Genomic DNA, 23,390 nt, shown 5'->3' with positions numbered 1-23,390 from the left:
GATCTGCCCACCCACTGCCTACTGTTTGAAGAACTGGGAACCCATGATCCACTACCTTGAGTGACATGAGAGAGCAGGCCCTTAGGAGCTTCTCTTACTTATGTTATCACTCTCATGACATTTGGACAAAAAGTAAAATGACCACTGGGACGTCCCTGATGGTCTAGTGGCTGAGAGTCCGTCTGCCAATGCAGGGAATACAGGTTCGATCCCTGGTCCAGGAAGATCCCACATGCCGAGGAGTAACTAAGCCACAACTACTGAAGCCCTCTTGCCTAGAGCCAGTGTTCCGCAACAAGAGAAGCCGCCACAATGACAAGCTCAAGCCCCACAACGAAGAGTAGCCCCCGTGTGCTGCAACTAGAGAAGGCCCACGCAGCAATGAAGACCCAGTGCAGCTGAAAGTAAAATAAATAATTAAAAAAATAAAATGATCACACTACTTTCTCTTCTCAGGCCTTGTGGACACTGAGCCCAGGGAACTCAGCGCACCTTAAATGAAACTCAGGGACGTGGAGGTTCATGTTCTGCTGCTAGTTCTAGTCTCTGTCGGTGGAACGAATAGACAAAGGTATTCTTCTACCTTCTGCTGTTTCTGTCTTCCCATCTGTAAAATGGCCCTCATGCCACCAGCCCACCCAGAAAGTTACAAGGAGCCACACAGATGTTCTTAAGTTTCAAATAAAGTTATCCAGGCTGCCCCTATCACCAGCCCATCGCCTTGAGTACAAATATCAACTCTGTTTTTGCGACGCTTAAGAAAACTGGATCTTGTATCTCTCCTCACCTGTGTAATATTCTGAATATTTCACACATAACTACAGGCAGCAAAGAACATGGCATTCAAGGAATGAGGATATACAAATACTCAGATGACAAGGACCGGGGATCAAAGCACACATGTGGGGAGCACTTTCTGGTTTTGGAAAACAAAAGACAGAATGGCAGAGGACAGAGCCCCTAAAAAAGATGTGTAAGTGAACAGTGAAAGCACTGACAGGAAGAAACAGGAAACCCTGGGGATGGTCATGTTTTATGTGCAGGTGACCACTGCCGGCTACAAAAAGAAATCCTTTAAAAGTTAAGAGTCTTTGGAACAGAGAGGTAGGAAGGGCTAAACTAATTAAAACCGGGTTGGCTAATGACGGGCAGCACCACGTGGGTGCTGAGATGGAGTGCAGCCATAAAAGCTTGACGCAGACACACAGTGTATTAAGTTGGGAATGTGTGTCTTTCCAGCTTCGTTTCTATTAAAGGAACAAACAATTTACATGTGGCTGCGTTACAGAAGTGTGATATGTGGAGTGTCAACCCTTTCTCTTCACACCCAACTGTGTTCAGTCAAAGGAGACACGGGGTGGAGGGGGGCGGGGAGGGGGAGGAGAAGAGCGAGGAGAAAGAAAGTTTTTAAAAAAATCTCTGCCTCAGCAAAAGTTTTCATTAAAATTTTAGACAAATGATCCCTGTGTCCTTCTCCCTTGCTGCCTGGGGCTCCATGCTATTTCTATGCAAATAACAACCTCGTGGTTTATATCTTATTATTTCCACCGTAGCTGCAGCGACATGACCTGAGACGTGTAAGAGGTGGGGGGGGGTGGGGGGGAGGTGGAGTTAGAAAGGAGAGAGAGAAAGAGAGAAGAGGAGAGAGAGAGATGAAGTGGGTGTTCACTCAAGTGTGAAAAAAATACTGTCAGGAGTGCGCGTCAAGAACAAAAAAAAAAAATCGCAGGGATAACGTGTTTATTTCAGTACCACCCCCACCCCCCTACCCCCCCTCTGCAATCCAGCACCTTTTAAAATTCATTGGGCATCCGGCGATCATGCACAATCCATCTGCTTTCACTTTATCATTTGCATTTCATGCCTCCTGGCTTTTGATGTGCTGATACTTTGATGCAGTCAGGAGACGCGCATTATCATTATTTCAATTTTCAAAGGGGTCAACGGGATCGGCACTTGCACACACAGATTTTTTTTTTCCCTACAACCTCTGCATGCCCCCCCCCCTCCCTTCTGACTCTTCGCCCTAATGTTTAACATAAAGGATGAAGACTCAGAAAGGTAGGGGTCAAATGTTTACAGTCTAAAGGCTCGTGTCCACCACCTACAATTACACAGGTACACGCGTATGACAGGCTAGATGGTCAGGGCTTGGGGAGGCTCTATGGGGCTTCAGACACACACAAAGACTTTCTCACACATGGAGACTCAGGGAAGCACACAGAGAGGGATCCAGACACAAAGAGACAGAGACTAGCGCCCAGGCAGGAAGAGACACGCACTCATAGTGACCTGGACACACACCCAGCGGATGTGAGACACAGATTCCTATAGAAGAAAAGGCAGACGTGTAGAGCGATAGCGGTGCACACAAAGACAGGATGTGCACAAGCAGGAAGGCGGAGGAGGCAGCCGGAGTATGTGGCTCCTGTCTAGTCCCCTTCCTCATACTTGAGAGGCACAGGGGCAGACAGGACATTTTAATGAATTTGCATGAAATCGAGGGTCTGCCAGCTCCATGGCTCCATGTAAGAGGACAGTGAAGCAGTCAGGGCAGGGTAACCCCTATAACTGATCACTCCATTCAGCTACGAATGATCATATCCTTCTGGAAATGAGCATTGTAGGGTAAGTTACAGCTGCAGCTTCACTGTCTCTTCCCTACAACTAGACTTCTTTAACCAGCAGCCCTGCAGGCTAAGAGGACGATGAATATAATGAATTTGATCACAGCAATTTAACCAGATTTTAAGAAAACAAAACAAAACCCCTAATGCTTTCTTTGTAGCATGATTGAAATTCAACTACCAAGCTTTCAGGAGAAAACAAACAAAACCCCCAGCAGCACTGACAATAACACAACAATGACAACACCTCTGCCTTTTGGAATAGTCTTGCTATCAGGGAAAAAATAAGAAACTCAGTGTGACAAGACACTTTTCAGAAATTAGCTCTTTGCGCAGATAGAGGAACATTACAGAAATGTAGGTGTCTTCGTTACCTTGGATCCTCACAGATAATGGTACGTACAGTTCTCTTCAGCATGCATCAATATCTCATTCTAAGAAAAAGGATCCAAAAGAACAACTTTTTTTTAAAACGTAAGACTCTCAGCCAGTTTCATTCAGAGCAATAATCTCCCTCAGTAGAGACAGTTCACAATTTTTATGTCCAGGCTACTCTCTAAAGGAAGAGCAGGACATCCAAGCCGGCCTCTGTGGGCACTGCTCTACTTTCCTTGGAGAGAAAGGCAAACCCAGAGAAGGATGCAGAGTTCACACGGGTGCAGAGAGCAAGCTTCTCGCCTCACACCATTCTCATTTCTGGCGTTCCGCCAAAGTTAACTGGACTGATGGCAGCGTCAACTTATTCTAAATGGGGACGATAGGCTGGGACACTGAATTCCAATCCTTCTACTTGAAAGTCAAGGCTGGATTAAAAAAAAAAAAAAGTGTGTGCAAGTCTAATAAACAACTAACTTAGCACACGTGTAATTCCGCAAGTTCGATCCCCAAACCATATGGACAGAGGAAAAGGTAACTGCACCGTGCAGGCCAATGCTTTGTGCCGAGTTCTAGATGCTTTTACCTGTGTTTCCTCATTTAAAGGAGGAAATTATTACTCATCTTTGACAGATAAAGAAAGATGAGAGGTTATGTGAGCTGTATGAGGTCAGTCAGCCAGCCTTAGACTTATACATATTCCTAGCTTTGGAGAGAAAATAATTTTCCTATGCCTGCAAAGAAGGGGGAACCACATGGTCCTTTGTATATGTAGGTATTCTTAGGTACTGAGGTCACTGTAAGAGTGAAAGCTATATATATTTTTTCCCCTCTGTGGAAAAGCCACTATGAACTTGGATTGAACAGGCACAAGCATTTCTTTGGAAGGGAAAGTAAATGTCCATGTCACACTCTTTTCTTAGCAATCCATCCATGCATCCATCCACCCACTTTCCATTCAACATTTACCAAGTACTTCCTTACCTATAAGGGACCATGTCTTAAGTGCTCCTCTTCAGAGGTGCTTTCACAAATTTCTCAAAACTTTAAAACCTGACACCCTTGCCATGTTCAGAGGATGTTTCATAGGTATAAATCTCACATTGCTTGCTCACAGGTGAGAAAAAGGGAGGGAGGGCAGAACAGATGCAGTCAATCTGATCTTTCTAGAAAGACATCAGAATGTAAACTCTTTGCAGCAGGAGTTATATATGGTTTGTTTATTAACATATCCACAGGGCTTGGAATAGTGTCAGGCACATAGTAGGTACTCATAACACTCATTATGTCAAAAGAATGAATAGGCAGAGAAGATGGAGAGAGGAGGAGAGAGAGACTAAGGAATGCGTGAGCTGAATATCTTCCTCCACCAATCAAGACCTGGAATTAAGAATTCACAACAGTCTTTGAAAAGCTTCACACACTTCTCCCAAACCCTAGAAACTTACTTTGTTGAGGGCCCCAGCTCCTGTCAGGATTAAGTGAGAATTTTCGACCTGGATGGTTCTTTGTCCCAGTCGGACGAGGTAAGCCCCAATCCCAATGGCCCTGCATGTAACCTTAAAAAAAGAATAAATTCGATGTGTCACATATTTATGTTCCCTCCCAAGCTATAAGAATTAAGCTATAGGTATACAAAAAATTCACATTAACAGAAGCTAGGTGTGTGGTTTTTTTTTTTTTTTTTTAAAGGAAATCTGTTTGGTTAAATGACAATACAAAAACATAATTTCCTGGTTAAAGCTAAGAAGGTAACATAATTCATTAAATGATTCAAGTAACAGTTCAAGGGTCTCAGAGCCTTTACTTCTCTTACACTTTTGCCTGTTCCACAGATGTGTGGCATCCACACTAGAGGTATGAAAAAGGAAACTAGTTAAGAGGAAAAGAAGTTTAAGCTGTTAATACTATGTAGAATATTTGAGAAATAAGTTAAACTAAAAGCTAACACAAGGTGCTAGTTTTATCTGGGGAATCCAATTATGTACATTACCCTATAGTCCTACTATTATGCACAATTAAAATCAAATTGCAGATTTACAATTTTAAAGCAATGCTCCTGGGGCTTCCCTGGTGGCACAGAGATAGGAATCCGCCTGCCAGTGCAGGAGACACGGGTTCGATCCCTGGACTGGGAAGATCCAACATGCCATGGGGCAACTAAGCCCATGCTCCAGAGCCCGGGGAACTGCAAATACTGAAGCCTGCACACCCTAGAGCCCATGGTCCACAACGAGAGAAGCCACCACAATGAGAACCCTGCACTGCAGTTAGAGAGTAGCTCCCACTCGCTGCAAGTAGAGAAAAGCACGCTCAGCCTCAAAGACCCAGCACTGCCAAGAAATCAATATATATATATATATTTTTTTTTAAAGAAATGCTCTCATTTGAGGCTGAACAGCAGTGATGGTGGCAAAGGCAAATCCTAGCCGCAGCCAGCTCTCCAAAAATCTCCCACGCGGCCAAGACGCACCAGGCTGATGGTGATGATCTCGTCGTAGGCCAATGAGGATTCCCCAGCAATCATTCCAGACCCTCGAAGGTTCTCTGCTCCAAGTCCTTCTTCCTTCCCAATAATGTCAGTGATCTTGTACCTGGTGGATAGAGCCATGCCAAATTAGACAGGTTAAACACAGTAACAACAATCCGTTAAGAGAACAGCCACCATTAATAGGCTGTTAAAAGCACACCGAACTCATATTTAACACCAGAGCTCTGTACATTTTTTATACTCGTCATTCATATATCTTTCCTTCTTAGCTTGGTGCCTATTTTGTCTGGAAGCAACATGGTATAGCGGGAAGAGCAAAATCTGGAACTAAGCAGACAGGTTTAAATCCCGGCTCTGACACATACAGCAGCACAACTCTAGGGGTAAGGTAACTTGTGTAAGACGGGAATTAGAGGGCATCCACTTCTCAGAGCTGAGTTGAGTTAAATTAAGCAGCAATGAGAGGGTTTGACACATAGATGGCGCTCCAGTGTCAGAAGACCTCTTACATTCTAGGACATGTATCTCTACAGTAAGCCACAGCCATTAAATCAAACATTTTAGATGAATGTTACCCAGGAATTAAAAAAAAAAAAAAAAAAAAAAATCCAGAGGCACTGTGAGAACAGTTTCTCAAGTTCCAAATCCTCTCTTTCCAAGACAAGGATGAAGGGAAGGTCAACACAGTGCACTCTATCCCTGCTCCTTGGCAAGTACCCAGTGTATGTACGAGAGTTCCTCGCACAGTGCTCTGGAGGGGCAGGGGGACTGGGTGTAAATGTAAAATGCTGGGCAAGTTGTCCAGAAAGCAGCCTGTGGATCCAAGGGGAGCCACTCATGGGTCTTCTCAGTGGGAGATTAGGAGTGATAGCTGATAATGCGAAATGGGAGATGGGGAATGCAACTAATAAAGGAAAAATACAAAGTGGGACACAGAGATGGGCATATGTTATTTATTGTTCCACGTGTACCCAGAAGGCTTGGCACTGGGCACAGTTTTAGAAACTGAAATAATAAATAAATATCCCAAAGTGGCTCTTAAACTATTTTTTTTTTGCCCCCATTATTTCTCTGTTCCTTTACTTCCAGCCTTCCAGCAATTCCTTTTCTTTGCTATCGCTGTTGTTCTGTGGCTTTGTGTTTCTGCTTCCCAGATTCCCAGTAATTCCTTCTCCCAGTTCTTCATTTGGCTCTGTATCTAGGCTCTATCCAGATTTCAGACTTACGTTACAGGTCAAGTTAATCTGCTTTAATGGGTTAACGAGCCACAGTAATTTGGTGGTGGGGGAGGGGGTTAAGTGTTCTTTTTATAAGGCCCACATGCCATATAGTCACACATACCCATGGGCCCAGCCTGCCTTCCTTGCAAAGCAGATCTTTTCCCTCCTAAGGAGTGCATACTGCTTCAGAGGTGTTTATGATTTGTTAAGTGACACCTTTTCCTATTGCATTACATGAAAGAGAGTAAAAAATTTCCCATTTTCTGCTCTATGATCTAAGTCTTCTACCTTTAAGACTATCATTCTTTAAAGTAGTACCAGGGACTTCCCTGGAGATACAGTGGTTAAGACTCTGCGCTTCCACTGTAAGGAGCACAGGTTTGATCCCTGGTCAGGGAACTAGATTCCGCATGTCATATCACATGGGCAAAAAACAAAAAAGGTAGTACCACATTTTAATGTTTCTTATAATAAAAACCTTTGTATGCTGCTGCTGCTGTTGCTAAGTTGCGTCACTCGTGTCCGACTCTGTGCGATCCCAGAGATGGCCGCCCACCAGGCTCCCCCGTCCCTGGGATTCTCCAGGCAAGAACACTGGAGTGGGTTGCCATTTCCTTCTCCAATGCATGAAAGTGAAAAGTGAAAGCAAAGTCGCTCGGTCGTGTCCGACTCCTAGCGACCCCATGGACTGCAGCCTACCAGGCTCCTCCGTCCATGGGATTTTCCAGGCAAGAGTACTGGAGTGGGGTGCCATTGCCTTCTCCGAACCTTTGTGTAATGTAATACAATTACAGAAGATTCATGTGTGCCACTTCTGATCCTCACAACAGTACAGTGTGATAAGGAATATCATCTCCATTATCATAGGTAATAACAGCCAGGATCTGTGATTGCTCACTATGTGCTTAGTTCTGTGCCAGTAAGGGCTTCACATATATAAGCTCACTTGATTCTTCTCTGTACAGATGAGGAAACTGAAGCTCAGAGAAGAAAACTGATTTATTTTAACAAAAGCAATATACAAAAATCAAGTCTTCTGAGATACCAGTAACAGAGAGTTAAAAAATACAATGGCAGGGGTGGGGTGGGAATCCTGTTCAAAGTAGCAAGAAAAAGTGCAAAACATTTAGAGCTATTTAAAAAAATGGCAAAATCCCACCATACCTACACTGTACACCAAGACATCCTGGGATGGGTGCTGCAGTGAACCCTCAGGGGCACTGCCTGCTGCTGCTGCTAAGTCGCTTCAGTCGTGTCCGACTCTGTGCGACCCCATAGACCGCAGCCCACCAGGCTCCCCCGTCCCTGGGATTCTCCAGGCAAGAACACTGGAGTGGGTTGCCATTTCCTTCTCCAATGCATGAAAGTGAAAAGTGAAAGTGAAATCGCTCAGTTGTGTCTGACTCTTAGCGACCCCATGGACTGCAGCCTACCAGGGTCCTCCATCCATGGGATTTTCCAGGCAAGAGTACTGGAGTGGGGTGCCATTGCCTTCTCCCAGGGGCACTGAAGGATGTTTCAAATTTTTGAGAGAAATACTCTGTGATATCTGATGGCTCCCATGTGAACTACTAGTTTCAAGTAGTTCGTGGTTTAACACTAGGTAGTGCTACATTCCTTCTGACAATCGTTGCAAAGCTGGGTTTTCAGTTTTGAAGGCGGTGTGGGGTGGAGGGCATTCTACACAAAAACCAATGCAGAATGTGAGGGTGGCAATGTCCAAGCTGACTCTAAGATTTGCAACGTCGTGCAGATCCAAATATCCCATATGTAAGTAACTGCAATTATTTAAGAATGACATAAAACAAATTTTCAGCTATGATAATATATTATACAGTTGACCCTTGAACAACAGCCAGAGTTAGGGGCATCCACCCTCAGGAGGTGAAAATTCAAGTATCACTTATAGTTGGTGCTCAATTGTTAATACATGGTTCTTCCATGTCTATAAATAGATTCAACCAACCACAGATGGTATAGTACTGTTGCATTTACTGTTGAAAATGTCCATGTAGAAGTGGACTCAAGAAATTCAAACCCATGTTGTTCACGGCAGAAACACTTATGAAGCTCTCTGGGTTTGACTACTCAATAATCAGAAATACGAGGTATATCTTTTTGCCTAAAGCTGCTATGAAAAAATTACAGAGACAATGTGGGTGCTGTGAACCAAGAAAGACTGGGACCTTCTGGCATAACCTATGTGAAGAAAACTATAAAACTTCAAATATACACTTAAATAATTAGAAACACACACCATATATCTTGTTGGAAAAAGTTAATATTATAAAGCACTCAGATCTTCCTAAATTAATTTATAAACCTAATGCAACTTGGATCAAAATCATTATGGGAGGTTTTGGGGAATTTTAAAAAAATGAGCCTATATGTAAAAAGACAAAAATAATTGATAAAATTTGGGGGAAAAATTAAGAATGTGAGGAACCCTGGCCCATTAGAGCAGTTAAAACTGTGTGGCATTAGTCCAAGAATAGACAGAACAAAAAACAGAATATAAAGCCTGGTAATTGAGTTAAGATTATTATAAAAGTGAAGAAAGTATGAATTATTCAATAAATGATACTGGAGCAACAGATTAACATTCTGGAAAATACTTTCAGATAGATTATAAAAATGTTCAACTTCACTGGTGATCAAAAAATACCAGTTAAAATAACAATTGCTGTTTTCATCCTATTTTATTGACAATAATCAATGCTGGCAAGGATGGAGAACAATTAAACAGCGTGAACAAGCACTACATATACTGCTCGTGGGAATGCAGCTCTTGAGAAGACAATTTGAAATTATTAAAAAAAATTTTTTTTAAATGGACATACTTTTTGACTACTAATTCTACTTTTTAGAAATTAACACAAAGTAAATAACCAGAGATATTCCTCAAAGTTTACATAAAAGAATGATCAGTCCAGGGATATAGCAGTAAAAATTAGAATTGTCTGAATGCTCAAATATGATACATTCATTAAAAAGATTTATATGAAGCCATTAAATATCACATTCTCAAATAATATTGTAAGAATATAAAAAGTTACCCCCCAAATAATTTTTTGTGGAAAGAATAAATTACAAAAGACCTTTTCTATTATGACCCCAATTATGTAGGAAAAGAGATGTATATACATATGACAGAAAGAATATAATATATATCAATAACTGTGATCTCTTGGTAGGACTATAGTTGGTTTTTACTTTTTATTCATAATTATTTGTATGTTCCAACTTTTCAAATGCATATAATAAACAATTTTAAAGCCTCAATGAATAATTTTGCTTTTTAGCTAGTAAGTGGTAGAGCAGAGATACCTAAGGCTTTAGATTATGCAACAAGCAATCTTCATTGCTCAAGGTCATGATCAACAGGACAGTGAGAAAAAAATGATCAAATTCTCCTTTCTTGAATCCATGGCCAAATTATTCTGATAGATAATACCTACCTGGATTCTCCTTCATCTTCCACATGTTCACAATGGACAGAGTTGAGAGCACTGACTCTCTTGTAATCTTGAGGGGTCAGATATAAATATTTGTATCCCTGTGGGAAGCACAAATAGTTTTTAACCCATTATTTGCCATCACCACATGACCAGAAGACCCAGCAAAGTACATATGATGCAGTGGTTCTAAGCTAGCTTTAAATTGCCAAATCATGTCTTAGAGTTACTGTCTCATAGAATATTAGCATAGAGAGTGCTCCTTTGAAAGATGGAGGTGTCTGTTTCTGTATCATTGTACCCTTGAAATTAGGTATCTTGCAGCTGCAACCTCAGGTACTAAAACATTCCAGTCATTTCCTTTTCATCAAGGTTAATGGGTCATTCTCTAATCTTAAGTGATACCTCCATTAAAAAAATCAACACAAAATTAAAGATTTGCATGAATTACTATTCATCATTTTCTCACAATGGTACCATCGTACCATCAAAATATAGATGGGTCAAGGATAATTGAGAGCATCACAAAACTGGAGTATTCAATCTTAAAATCAGATGTCTATGCTAATGATCAGTAAACACTAAGCTTGAACCTTTTGCTTTTTTAAATAAACATTTTATTTTTTAAATAAAAAAGCAAAAAAAATTTGCTTTTTAAAATAAATAATCCCTAGGTACATTAACAAGTCATACTAACATTTCATAATTGGCTTATTTTTATACATACATATGCACACTCACATACAGAGTTATTTAATACATGTATTCACCTTAAGTGAAGGAGTCACTCAGACCAAAAAACAAAAAAAGCAAGCAGGGAAAAACACTTAAAATACTACGAGAAACTATGTCCATGGTTTAACTGAACTTGTCCCACAGTGAGCACAGCATGCCAGAGACATGAATTTGAATTTGCCGCCGATTCTGCCTGACTCTTGCTGAGAAAGCAGGGAGTGTCAGCAGTATGTCAGCCAGCCACATTTATCGGGCGCCTACTACATGAAAGGCGCTGGCCAAGGCACGGGGAAAACAGGAACGGACAAAACAGGCAAAAGTTTCTGGTGTTACACAACTTATCTTCTAGTAGGAGATACAGGAAATACACAAAATAAGTAAGTTAAATATACAATGTTAATGAGAATAACGTTTGAGGGGAAAAAATAAAATAGAGGAAGGAGACAGGACAGCTGGGAGAGTCGACCTTCTAGAAGAACAGCCAGGGAAGGCTTTGCTGAAAATGTCATTTGAGCCAATACCTGAAGTGCTGTGGAAGTGAGACATGGGGGTATTTGGCGGAAAAGCACACCAGGCAGCAGGAACCACAAGCGTGAAGGTGCCGACTGTGGCCCGCAGGCTCAAGACAGAGCGGGGAGGCCGGAGGAGCCACGGTGTGGGATGCGACGGGAGCAGACGAGGACGGGGCCACTGGAGGCCCGCCTAGGAGGGCCGTGCCGGCAACTGCAGGGTTTCCGGCCCTCATGTGAGTTAGTTGGGAAGCCTTTAAAGGGTTTTAATCACAGGAAAGTTTGGAGTCACGATCTGATTTACATTTAACTGGATCATTCCACTTTCCTTCCCTTCCGTTTTTATTTTTGGTCATGCTGGGTCTTTGTTGCCACGCTGGCTTTTCTCGGGTTGCGGCAAGCAGGGGCTACTCTTCAGTTGCGGTGTATGCTCTTCTCATTGCATGGCTTCTCTTGTTGTGGAGCAGGGACTCTGGGGCGCGCGGGCTGCCGTAGTTGCAGCTCCCAGGCTCTAGAGCACAGGCCCAATAGTCATGGTGCTTGGGCTGAGTTGCTCTGCTGCATGTGGGATCTTCCCGGACCAGGGACTGAACCTGTGTCTCCTGCATTGGCTGGCAGATTCTTTACCACCGATCCACCAGGGAAGCCCTCCACTTCCTGTTGAGAGTAGACTTTGGGTAGGGGGAGGGGCAAGGCCAGAAGCAGGAAAGTCCATGAGGAAGCGACCGCAATAAATGCAGTAAGAGATGACGGGGACCTAGACCACGGGGCAGCAGCAGAAGCACTCAGAGGCGGTTGTGCTCTGGGGTATATTTTGAAGGCTGGGATGCACACGCGATTCACTGACAGAGAGGATGTGGGATGTGAGAAGACAGGTCAAGCATAACTCTACGATCTTTTACTTACACGGAAGAACAGAGGTATCACTTACTGAGCTAGAGAAGACTGCAGGAAGAACAAATGCAAGGAAGGTGACTAGAAGCTGCCGTGAGGCAGATGTGCAGGAAGAGAGGTTGAGTCCGCACAGATGAATCTGACGTCCAGGGGTAGGATATCAATTTAGAAGTTTATCAGCTTATAGATGGAATTTAAATCTTGAGGACTGGGTGAGATGATCAAGGGTAGGTGAATAGAGACAAGAGAAGTTCAGGGACTGAGTGTTTTAGGGACTGAGCCCTAAAACACTTTTTTTCTTTCTACCTCACCTTCTGTAAAAGCTATCTTGCCAAAGCGGCAGGTGAGACGGCTCTGGGCCCTGATGGGGTTGAGGCTGGGAGATCCTGGACTTGGTACTGCTACAGCCTTTGTGACCCTGAAATATATCTCCATTCACATTTTAAAAAATAATTTGAAAAATTTGAGATAAAATTCACATTAACATAAAACTGGCCATCATACAGTATACAATTCAGCAGTTTCTAATATATTCAGATATAGTACAACCACCACCACTATCTAATTCTAGGATACGTCCATCATCCCAAAAGAAACCCTGTATTTAATAGTAAAAGTGAAAGTCACTCAGTCATGTCTGACTCTTTGTGACCCCATGGAACTCTCCAGGCCAGAATACTGGAATGGGTAGCCATTTCCATCTCCAGGGGATCTTCCCAATGCAGGGACCAAACCCAGGTCTGCCGCATAACAGGCAGATTCTCTACCAGCTGAGCCACAAGGGAAGCCCAAGAATACTGCAGTGGGTAGCCTATCCCTTCTCCAGCAGATCTTCCCAACCCAGGAATTGAACCAGGGTCTCCAGCATTGCAGGCAGATTCTTTACCAGCTGAGCTGCCAGGGAAGCCCAAGTACTTGAGAGTGGTCATGAACAATTCTCATATACTTTTGAAATGAATTTTACTGAAGCATAATTTACAGGCAACAAAATCCATCAGTTTTAAGTGTTGAAGTTTGATGAATTCTGATAAATGTATACACTTGTGCGTATTTGCCATTACAATCAAAATATAGAACATTTCCATCATCCCTTGACACTCTTAAAGACGTAAAAGGCAGCAAAGGAAACTGAGAAGGAGTGGTTAGAAGGGTAAAAAGGAGGTTATGGGGTCCTGGAAACTAAGAGAATAAAGTATTGCAAGGATGAAGGCGTAAACAACTGCATGGAATGCTGCTGAAACGTCACATAAGTGAGATTCACAACAGAGTTTAACAATACGGAATCAATGGCAACCTTGACATAAGCAGCTCCAGTGGAACGGTGTGGGTGCAGGAGAAAGAGATGGGTTCCAGAGGGGATGGGAGGGAGAAGCGTATCTGGAAACCGCAAGAAGAGAAACTCTTTCTAAGAAGTCTTGCTGTGGAGTTCCTCTGGTGACTCAGTAGTAAGGAATCCACCTGCCAATGCAGGACACGCCAGTTTGATCCCTGATCTGGGAAGATTCCACGTGATAAGCGGGACATGTAAGCCGGCGAGCCACAACTACTGAGCCCACACGCTGCAACTACTGAAGTCCATGTACTTTAGAGCACGTGCTCTGCGACAAGAGAAGCCATCACAATGAGAAGGCCTTGCACGGTAACTGGGGAGTAGCCCCCACTTGCCGCAACTACAGAAAGCCAGAATGCAGGCCAGCACAGCCAAAAGACAAATAAATCTTGAAGTTTTGCTATCAGTTCAGTTCAGTTGCTCAGTTGTGTCCAACTCTTTGTGACCCCATGAATTGCAGCACACCAGGCCTCCCTGTCCATCACCAACTCCCGGAGTTCACCCAAACCCATGTGCATTGAGTCGGTGATGCCATCCAGCCATCTCATCCTCTGTCGTCCCCTTCTCCTCCTGCCCCTAATCCCTCCCAGCATCAGAGACTTTTCCAATGAGGCAACTCTTCGCATGAGGTGGCCAAAGTACTGGAGTTTCAGCTTTAGCATCAGTCCTTCCAATGAACACCCAGGACTGATCTTTAGAATGGACTGGTTGGATCTCCTTGCAGTCCAAGGGACTCTCAAGAGTCTTCTCCAATACCACAGTTCAAAAGCATCAACTCTTGAGTGCTCAGCTTTCTTAACAGTCCAACTCTCACATCCATACATGACCACTGGAAAAACCAAAGCCTGACTGACTAGACGGATCTTTGTTGGCAAAGTAATGTCTCTGCTTTTGAATATGCTATCTAGGTTGGTCATGACTTTCCTTCCAAGGAGTAAGCGTCTTTTAATTTCATGGCTGCAATCACCATCTGCCGGGATTTTAGAGTGCAAAAAATTAAAGTCTGACACTGTTTCCACTGTTTCCCCATCTATTTCCCATGAAATAATGGGACCAGATGCCGTGATCTTCATTTTCTGAATGTTGAGCTTTAAGCCAACTTATTCACTCTCCTCTTTCACTTTCCTTAAGAGGCTTTTTAGTTCCTTTTCACTTTCTGCCATAAGGGTGGTGTCATCTGCATATCTGAGGTCATTGATATTTCTCCCTGCAATCTTGATTCCAGCTTGTGCTTCTTCCAGCCCAGCGTTTCTCAGGATGTACTCTGCATATAAGTTAAATAAGCAGGGTGACAATATACAGCCTTGACGTACTCCTTTTCCTATTTGGAACCAGTCTGTTGTTCCATGTCCAGTTCTAACTGTTGCTTCCTGACCTGCATATAGGTTTCTCAAGAGGCAGGTCAGGTGGTCTGGTATTCCCATCTCTTTCAGAGTTTTCCAGAGTTTATTGTGATCCACACAGTCAAAGGCTTTGGCATAGTCAATAAAGCAGAAATAGATGTTTTTCTGGAACTCTCTTGCTTTTTCCATGATCCAGCGGATGTTGACAATTTGATCTCTGGTTCCTCTGCCTTTCCTAAAACCAGCTTGAATATCTGGAAGTTCACGGTTCACGTATTGCTGAAGCCTGGCTTGGAGACTTTTGAGCATTACTTTACTAGCATGTGAGATGAGTGCAACTATGCTGTAGTTTGAGCATTCTTTGGCATTGCCTTTCTTTGGGACTGGAATTAAAACGGACCTTTTCCAGTCCTGTGGCCACTGCTGAGTTTTCCAAATTTGCTGGCATATTGAGTGTAGCACTTTCAAAGCATCATCTTCCAGGATTTGAAAGAGCTCAACTGGAATTCCATCACCTCCACTAGCTTTGTTCATAGTGATGCTTTCTAAGGCCCACTTGACTTCACATTCCAGCATGTCTGGCTCTAGGTCAGCGATCACACCATCGTGATTATCTTGGTCGTGAAGATCTTTTTTGTACAGTTCTTCTGTGTATTCTTGCCACCTCTTCTTAATATCTTCTGCTTCTGTTAGGTCCATAGCATTTCTGTCCTTTATAGAGCCCATCTTTGCATGAAATGTTCCCTTGGTATCTCTAATTTTCTTGAAGAGATCTCTAGTCTTTCCCATTCTGTTGTTTTCCTCTATTTATTTGCATTGATCACTGAGGAAGGCTTTCTTATCTCTCCTTGCTATTCTTTGGAACTCTGCATTCAGATGCTTATATCTTTCCTTTTCTCCTTTGCTTTTCACTTCTCTTCTTTTCACAGCTATTTGTAAGGCCTCCTCAGACAGCCATTTTGCTTTTCTGCATTTCTTTTCCATGGGGATGGTCTTGATCCCTGTCTCCTGTACAATGTCACGAATTTCTGTCCATAGTTCATCAGGCACTCTGTCTATCAGATCTAGTCCTTAAATCTATTTCTCACTTCCACTGTATAATCATAAGGAATTTGATTTAGGTCATCCCTGAACGGTCTAGTGGTTTTCCCTGCTTTCTTCAATTTAAGCCTGAATTTGGCAATAAGGAGTTCATGATAAACAGAAGGAAAAAACGGGGTAGGGTTGGTGACTGGAGGGGTCAGTATCTATGTGCTAAAGACACAGACGTGTCTTCTTCTAACAGAGAGGGAAAACATGATGATGCAAGAAAGAAGGGGGAGGAGCTTTGATCTATATCCTTACGCTGGCAAGAAGGGAAAGGACCAAACACAGTGGGATTAGACAGGGGGAGGGACTCTTCATCAAAGTCTCTCTCCAGGCTCTGTGGCACAAGGGAAAGAGAAACCATTCGCCACGTAAGAAGGAAGACGAGTCTTCGGAGGTCAGGCAGGTTTCAAGTAGAGCAAGAAGGTTGGAGAACAATCAGAGAAGCTGAGGATCTGAGAGATTTTGCTGATAACTGACCACATGTCTTAGAAGACAAGGTGGAATAATTTAATAGGAAAATTAGTAATAATAATTTTCTGGCTTAACATGTCTTACATTAAATGCACACCTACTATTTCCATCTAGTGCAACCCAAGAAATGGTGTTTATTTCCAAGCTGGAGGAAAGACCAGGTGAACATACTGAGAGAGAATTTACAGTGCAGTTGCTAACTTTTGAACTTAAACCTCTACTTCTCTCCCACCTTGTACACACACACACACACACACACACACACATCCATAAAGTAATCGGAAGTATTATCTTCTCTTAATCTGTACCTTGTAAGGATCCTCAGGATCTACCCAGGCCACGTGAAACATATGACGAATTTCCTCTGCCAGTCCAATTCTTGCTCCACTGTTGGCTGCTACATAGATGCGTGGGATGCCCTCTGCCCTGGCAAGCTCAGAAGCTCTGAGAAACAGCAAATCCTCTTGGGGTCCAAAGGACCCAATTCGGTAAGTGATGTCATTGCCAATAACAATGATATCTCGGCCGTCTGGATATTCTGGACTTTTAAGGGTCATTTTCCAAGCTACCATGCCAATCTGCAAAGGCATAAACAGACAGACAAATCAATACAAGCTTCTTACATGCAGAATTTTGTTCCAGGCTCCTTGAAGATATCAGACTGAATGCAGACACAACCTTTGTGTAAAGATATGCAATGCTAAAGAGCCAAGCTCCCTGTGGGAAACTAGAGCAAATATTCTGGCATACTTTTCTAAGATTATGTTGAGAACAGCTGGTTTACTATGTATGTATTTCACAGCTGTCTCAATTTCTTCTTTGGGTTTGCTCAAAGAAGATGGAAACACCAAAGTCTAAATGCACTCAGCATATGTATGGAAGAATATACTGTGGCCCTGGGAATTAAATCCAGTATTCCCTAAACTATTACCTTATTTTGTGAGATTCTTTCCAAGAAACCTTTAACATGTAGGAAAGCAGGAAGAGGACTACCTCTCATGACTGTACAATTTTTACAGTCCTGGGCCCTTTTATTGTCCTCTAGTATTTGATAGGGCTACCCCTGCGGCTCAGTGGTAAAGAATCCGCCTGCAATACAGGAGATGTGGGTTTGATCCCTAGGTTGGGAAAATCCCCTGGAGAAGGAAATGGCAATCCACTCCATTATTCTTGCCAGAGAAATCCCATGGACAGAGGGGCCTGGAGGGCTATAGTCCCTGGGGTCGCAAAACAAGTCAGACATGACTCAGCGACTAAACAACAAGTATTTGATAGGAATAATGGCAACATTCTTTACTGGCTTGCTTCAGGTATCTTCTATTTCTGCAGGAACTGCTGTATCTCAACATTGCCTCCTCTGAGCACCTCTTGTCACTTTCTCCCAACACCAGAACACCAAAGGATGCAAGTATGCAAGTAACCGACCTCTTGCTGCACTAATATATGTAAATCTCTGCTCACTGTTCAGTAGCATCTGTCCAGCCACACAAATAAATGATACTGACCTAACAGGCGGGGGTGACATGTCTCTTCCCAAACCCTCACAGCCCTCTCCTCTTTTAATCCCCTTCCAAATGAGAACTAGTCAATCCCTCTACTTGTTTATTCGCTAGTTCCATTTCTTTTCTAGTCACTCATACCTCAGTTACGGCTGCAATTTTTCATGTCTGCCTGTCTGCTTCCCTATACCTAGATAAGTAATGTTTTTCATTCTTTTCTCTGCCCCCCTCCAGAATCTTTCTGTCTACCCTGCTTCCCACCCCCATCACTTGCCCCCAAACACAAAGCCTACCAGTGAGCAATCCTGGTTCTGCCTAATGGAGCCCAGCCACATTCGCAGCCTTGGGCCCTCATCCCCGGACTGCTGCGTGTCACCTCATTGGGGAGCTGGCCATCAAGAAGGGCCATTAACAGATGTAAATAGCGGCATCCCTGGAAAGCCACATGCATCACCCAGACTCGAGCGGGCCAGTGATCATAAGCTCTTGAGTACACATTCTTCAATCCAATTGCACATCCTCTGTAATCAGGCTGGTTGAAGCTTTCCACACAGCTATTTGTGATTCTCAGCATTAAGAAATATATATACAAAACACCCACAGATAAATATAAGCTATTTAATATATACCATTGGCCAAATACAAATCAAAATGGATAAAAATCCAATCACCTTTGGAAGTAAGGCAGGATTACACTATCTGCTCATTAAAGACAGAGAAGAGGAGGAAGAAACAAGATCATCCAAAAAAATAGCACAGAGAAACTCCAAATATCAGGTTAATTTTGGTCTTTTTTTTTCATTTTTAAGAAATTGATCAATATAATGCCTGTGTGGGGAAAAATATTTTAACTGCCTTCTCATGTGGCCCTCTAAACCCAACACTTCTTTTGCTTTTCAGGAAGGAAAAGCTATTCCCTGTGAACACATTTGTAACTGGGAAGGTTGGGTTTCACACCAAATTTTATGGTATATTAACCTTTGCTACCTAGGCCAGAGCCACTTAGATATGAGCCCATAAGAATCTGCTTGAGCATTTGCATTCTAATGCAAACACTGTGTCCAAGTGGCACCGGGCAAGCAAATAACACTCTTCTCTTTTGCCAGTACCTGGGGACTCTGTGTCACTCAGGCAGTCAGTTCAGCGATTGGCCAGGTCATTCTGCTCACAATATTGACTTCTAATTAGGTGTCAATACAGCAGCACCAAGAGCACGCTTCTCTTTATCAATGTCTTTTCAAAGTGTGTTCCTCATCGACTGTCCCCCTCCCCACTTAAAAAGTACCAGTACAGGATAGAGAGTGTTGTCTGAGTCTCGGCACAGTGAGATTCCTTTTCGATTGAGTTTTGAATAAGCACAATGGATAAGTATGTAAGGAAGCATCTGTTGCTCAATTTTTAAATTTTAAATTATATTTAAATTTAAATATATTTTTATATATTTAAAATATTTATATATATTTATATAAATATATATATGTTTATATAAAAATATTTTTATATATTTAAATTTAAATTATATTAGATTTTACTGCTAGCCAAATGATGGGAAACATAATGCTGAATGTAGGGCTGGGGAATCAAACAAACTCAGATCCACATCTAAGCCCTGCCATTTATTAACTGTGTGACCCTGGGAAATTCACTTAACTTCATTGAGCTTCAAAGTCCCCATGTACAAAATTAATATTACCTATGGGTTTGATGAACAACTATTAGAAGCAGTAATCTATAATATTAACTTTACCATTGGAAGTTTTCCTTTGTCTTTCCTCTCAACCTATCCAAATTTTACCCATTCCATAAAGTTCACTCAAATTCCATTTCCTTAGAAAGCTTTCCCTAGTCTGAAGTGATTCCTCTCTTCCCAGATCTCCTACTAAGGACTTCATGTAGAGAATTCGTTTGATAATTATTCACATATGGATTAGGACTGCTTTTAGTTTGTCAGCTTGAACCGTCATATCATCTGCTTCATCACATAACAGGACTCCTACACATTCCTACACATAATATGGAAGTAATAAATATTTGCTGGTTCCATAGTCATTTCATTTTTAAAACGATAGCTGGAAAATACTCAACATCAAGAGCTTAGAACATCATCCACAATTTATCTCTAGGGATCATAGAATAACAGTACTAAAATATGATTAAAGTATTTTATTTTTTAAAAATAATAAGAATAATAGCTACCATCATTTGAACACTTATGTTGTATGATATTATAAAAAGTGAAAGTGAAGTCGCTCAGTTGTGTGACTCTTTGCGACCCCATGGACTGTAGCCTACCACGCTCCTCCATCCATCGGATTTTCCAGGCAAGAGTACTGGAGTGGGGTGCCATTTCCTTCTCCAGAGGATCTTCCCGACTCAGGGATCAAACCCGGGTCTCCCACATTGTAGGCAGATGCTTTACCGTCTCAGCCATCAGGGAAGTTGTATGATACTATAAATGTTAACAAATACTAATAATAGTTAAGAGATTAAACCGTAAAGTCTGTCTTGGTTCAGTTGTATAGCCTTGGACAAGCTGTAGAACTTTGGACAAGTCACACAACCTTGTGTAGCCTTAATTTTTCTAATTATAAAGTGGGGATAATAGTATCCTTCTGGAGGGATTGTTGAGAGGAACATCACATTAAATTAGTACAGAGCCTGGCATATAAAAGTCCTCAAATAGTAGCTATTATCATTATTAACTTAAAAAACCATTATGATTGCCATAAGAAAACCAAGGCACAGAGGAATGAAGTAACTTGTCCTTATACCTAGAATGAATTACTTACTGTTCAAGGTATGAGTCACAATTACCTTTACTAGAGAAATTAAGGAACTATGTTCCAGCCTAGTGCCACTGCACTTAGCTGAAACAATACAGAAAGATAAACATCAATTGTGACACAAACATAAACATCACTGACAACTAAATGCAATGTATGGATTGGACCCTGGAACACAAAAAGGACATTAGTAAAAAAAAAAAAAAACAAACAAAAAACTGGTGAAACCCAAAACAAAGTCGATATCTTATTTAATAGTATTGTACCAATGTTAATTTCTTAGTTTTTAAAATTATACCGTGGTTATATAAGAGGTTAATGTTAGGGGGAGCTGGGTGAAGATTAAAAATGGGAACTCTATGATTTTTATAACATTTCTGTAAATCTAATATTAAGATAAAAAGCAGAAAAAATAAATGTCAAGATAAAAACTTTCCTCGAGGGAATATATTGACTAGTGGCGTCATTGCTAGTGTTCTGAACAGCCTTATAAAACTATGAACAGTATCTTAAAACACCCATGATGCAATGATAAATTTTAAGAAGACAGCAAGGAGATCAAACTGGTCAATCCTAAAGGAAATCAACCCTGAATATTCCCTGGAAGGACTGATGCTAAAGCTGAAGCTCCAATACTTTGGCCACCTGATGCTAAGAGTCGACTCACTGGAAAAGACCCTGATGCTGGGAAAGACTGAGGGCAGGAGGAGAAGGGGACGGCAGAGGATGAGATGGTTGGATGGCATCATCAATTCAATGGACTTGAGTTTGGGCAAACCCTGGGAGACAATAAAGGACAGGGAAGCCTGGCGTGCTGCAGTCCATGGGATCTAAAGAGTCAGACACGACTGAATGACTGAACAACAACAAAGGATAACAAAATTGCATGTATACCCTAATAACAGAGGAAGAACGAGGCAGTGGTTAAGAACACAGATTCAGAAACCAGCTGCAATGAATCTGAATCTAATGGAATCTGACTCTGACAGAATAAAGATTCAGTCTGTTTTCTAGCCACATAAACTTAGGTAAGATATTAATCTCTATATGCCTGAATTTCCTCATCAATAAAATGGGGTAATAACAACCTAGTCTGCTGTGAAGACAAATGCATGTTAAACCTCAGCATCTTCTACCTGGCATATAGTAAGCACACAGTGTTGCAACGCACAGGCACATACATACACACACGCTCTATCTCTGAAAGCAAAGCATGCTGGGGAGTAGAGTGAACAGAACTAAAGAAAACAGCAAAATGGGATGGTAATATAGGACGATGGGACTTTGCATTTGTTTCCATTTTCTAAATTTCTTTAATATGCTTATGCCTTGATAATTTAAAATTTTTATAATGAAAGAGGGAGATGGGACTTCCCTGGTGGTCCAGTGGCTAAGACTCTGCACTCCCAGTGCAGGGGACACGGGTTCAATCCCTGGTTGGGGAACTAAGATCCTGTATGTTGTAGGGCACAAAAAAAAAAAAACAAAACCCACTACAAAATGTTTCTTTACTGGGTAATAGGTACATGGGAGCTGATATTATTAACTCTATTTTAGTGTGCATTTGAACATTTTCATAGTGAAAAAAAAAATTTAAGGAGAAAAAAAAATTCTCACCAACCTAACAGATTTCTCAAGTTTGAGAGGAACTGATACTAGGTTTTACTTACACGACAACAGATCACATTTATATAACATTAGAAAGAAGGGAATAAACATACGAAAACATAAAATCAAGACTCACTTTAAAGGGAGCAGAACATCAAGAACTCTGTTGGGGCTCTCATCAACTTTTTTTTTTTAAGAAATGCTCTGCACTGATGTGGTATAATGTAAACATATGCATATATAGGTTTATACAATATTAATATCTCTACCTGAGAAGTAACTGCTTCAGTGTTTTTCTGGTCTGATGGTTAAATACATATTTATACTTTTAAAGTCAATATTTGTACAATAGACAAGAACAGTGCCTATCAGCTAAATACATATTTAGGACTGTACCACATGTATTACAAACATGTACTAAAATCGAAAGCTCATATTTATACAGAGCCTTTCATCTTGAAGGGGGCTAAAGAGCTTTATAAACATATGTACATAAAAGGACGTTTGCCACTGATAGGCAGGCAAGGTATCACTTCACCCGCTCCCCTGTTCCTTCCAGCAGTCCTGGGTAGGAACGCATGGTATCAACAGATGCAGGTCTGTGTCAGCTGCGGAGACGTAACACAATAACCCACACTGCCATGCACAGTCCCTGAAAAGGGGCTGCAACTTGAGCACAGCAACTGCTCTCCTCCAGAGCAGAAGCATCACGGCCATTTCCAGCTTTGTGTTTTTAAATTATTCTCTACCAAACTCAACTAATCACTTGACAGAATTGAATTTGATACTGGAAATGGCTTCTGAATGCAAAATACTTTCTGTCTGATGATGAAAACTAGGTTGAAAAGTGCTTCCCTCTGCTCTTGTTCGATTTAGAGGGAGAGAGGGGGGAAAAAAAGGGGTCACAACATTCAGGAGAAATGATTCAAAATATCCTATCTAAGAATAGCTTTGTCTCAGA

At 41.8% G+C, this 23,390-nt stretch overlaps 1 protein-coding gene across 6 annotated transcripts in view; it reads right to left on the bottom strand.

Moving 5' to 3' along the window:
* ACACA (acetyl-CoA carboxylase alpha) overlaps nucleotides 1-23,390 on the bottom strand; it is a 288,803-nt gene that overhangs the window by 57,693 nt on the left and 207,720 nt on the right. For all 6 annotated transcript variants that reach the window (XM_055577329.1, XM_055577328.1, XM_055577332.1 and 3 more), the window contains 4 exons: nucleotides 16,848-17,117; nucleotides 10,172-10,269; nucleotides 5,476-5,596; nucleotides 4,451-4,561 (listed from right to left, as the gene is read on the bottom strand). In XM_055577329.1, the coding sequence (XP_055433304.1) occupies nucleotides 4,451-4,561; nucleotides 5,476-5,596; nucleotides 10,172-10,269; nucleotides 16,848-17,117 (600 nt within the window). The remainder of the gene's footprint in view (nucleotides 1-4,450; nucleotides 4,562-5,475; nucleotides 5,597-10,171; nucleotides 10,270-16,847; nucleotides 17,118-23,390) is intronic.

This window comes from Bubalus kerabau, chromosome 4 (genome assembly GCF_029407905.1).
Source record: "Bubalus kerabau isolate K-KA32 ecotype Philippines breed swamp buffalo chromosome 4, PCC_UOA_SB_1v2, whole genome shotgun sequence".
In the NCBI taxonomy this organism is placed as follows: Eukaryota; Metazoa; Chordata; class Mammalia; order Artiodactyla; family Bovidae; genus Bubalus; species Bubalus kerabau.
The sequence above is the reverse complement of the archived record's forward strand: the minus strand, read 5'-3'. Positions and strand labels throughout refer to the sequence as shown.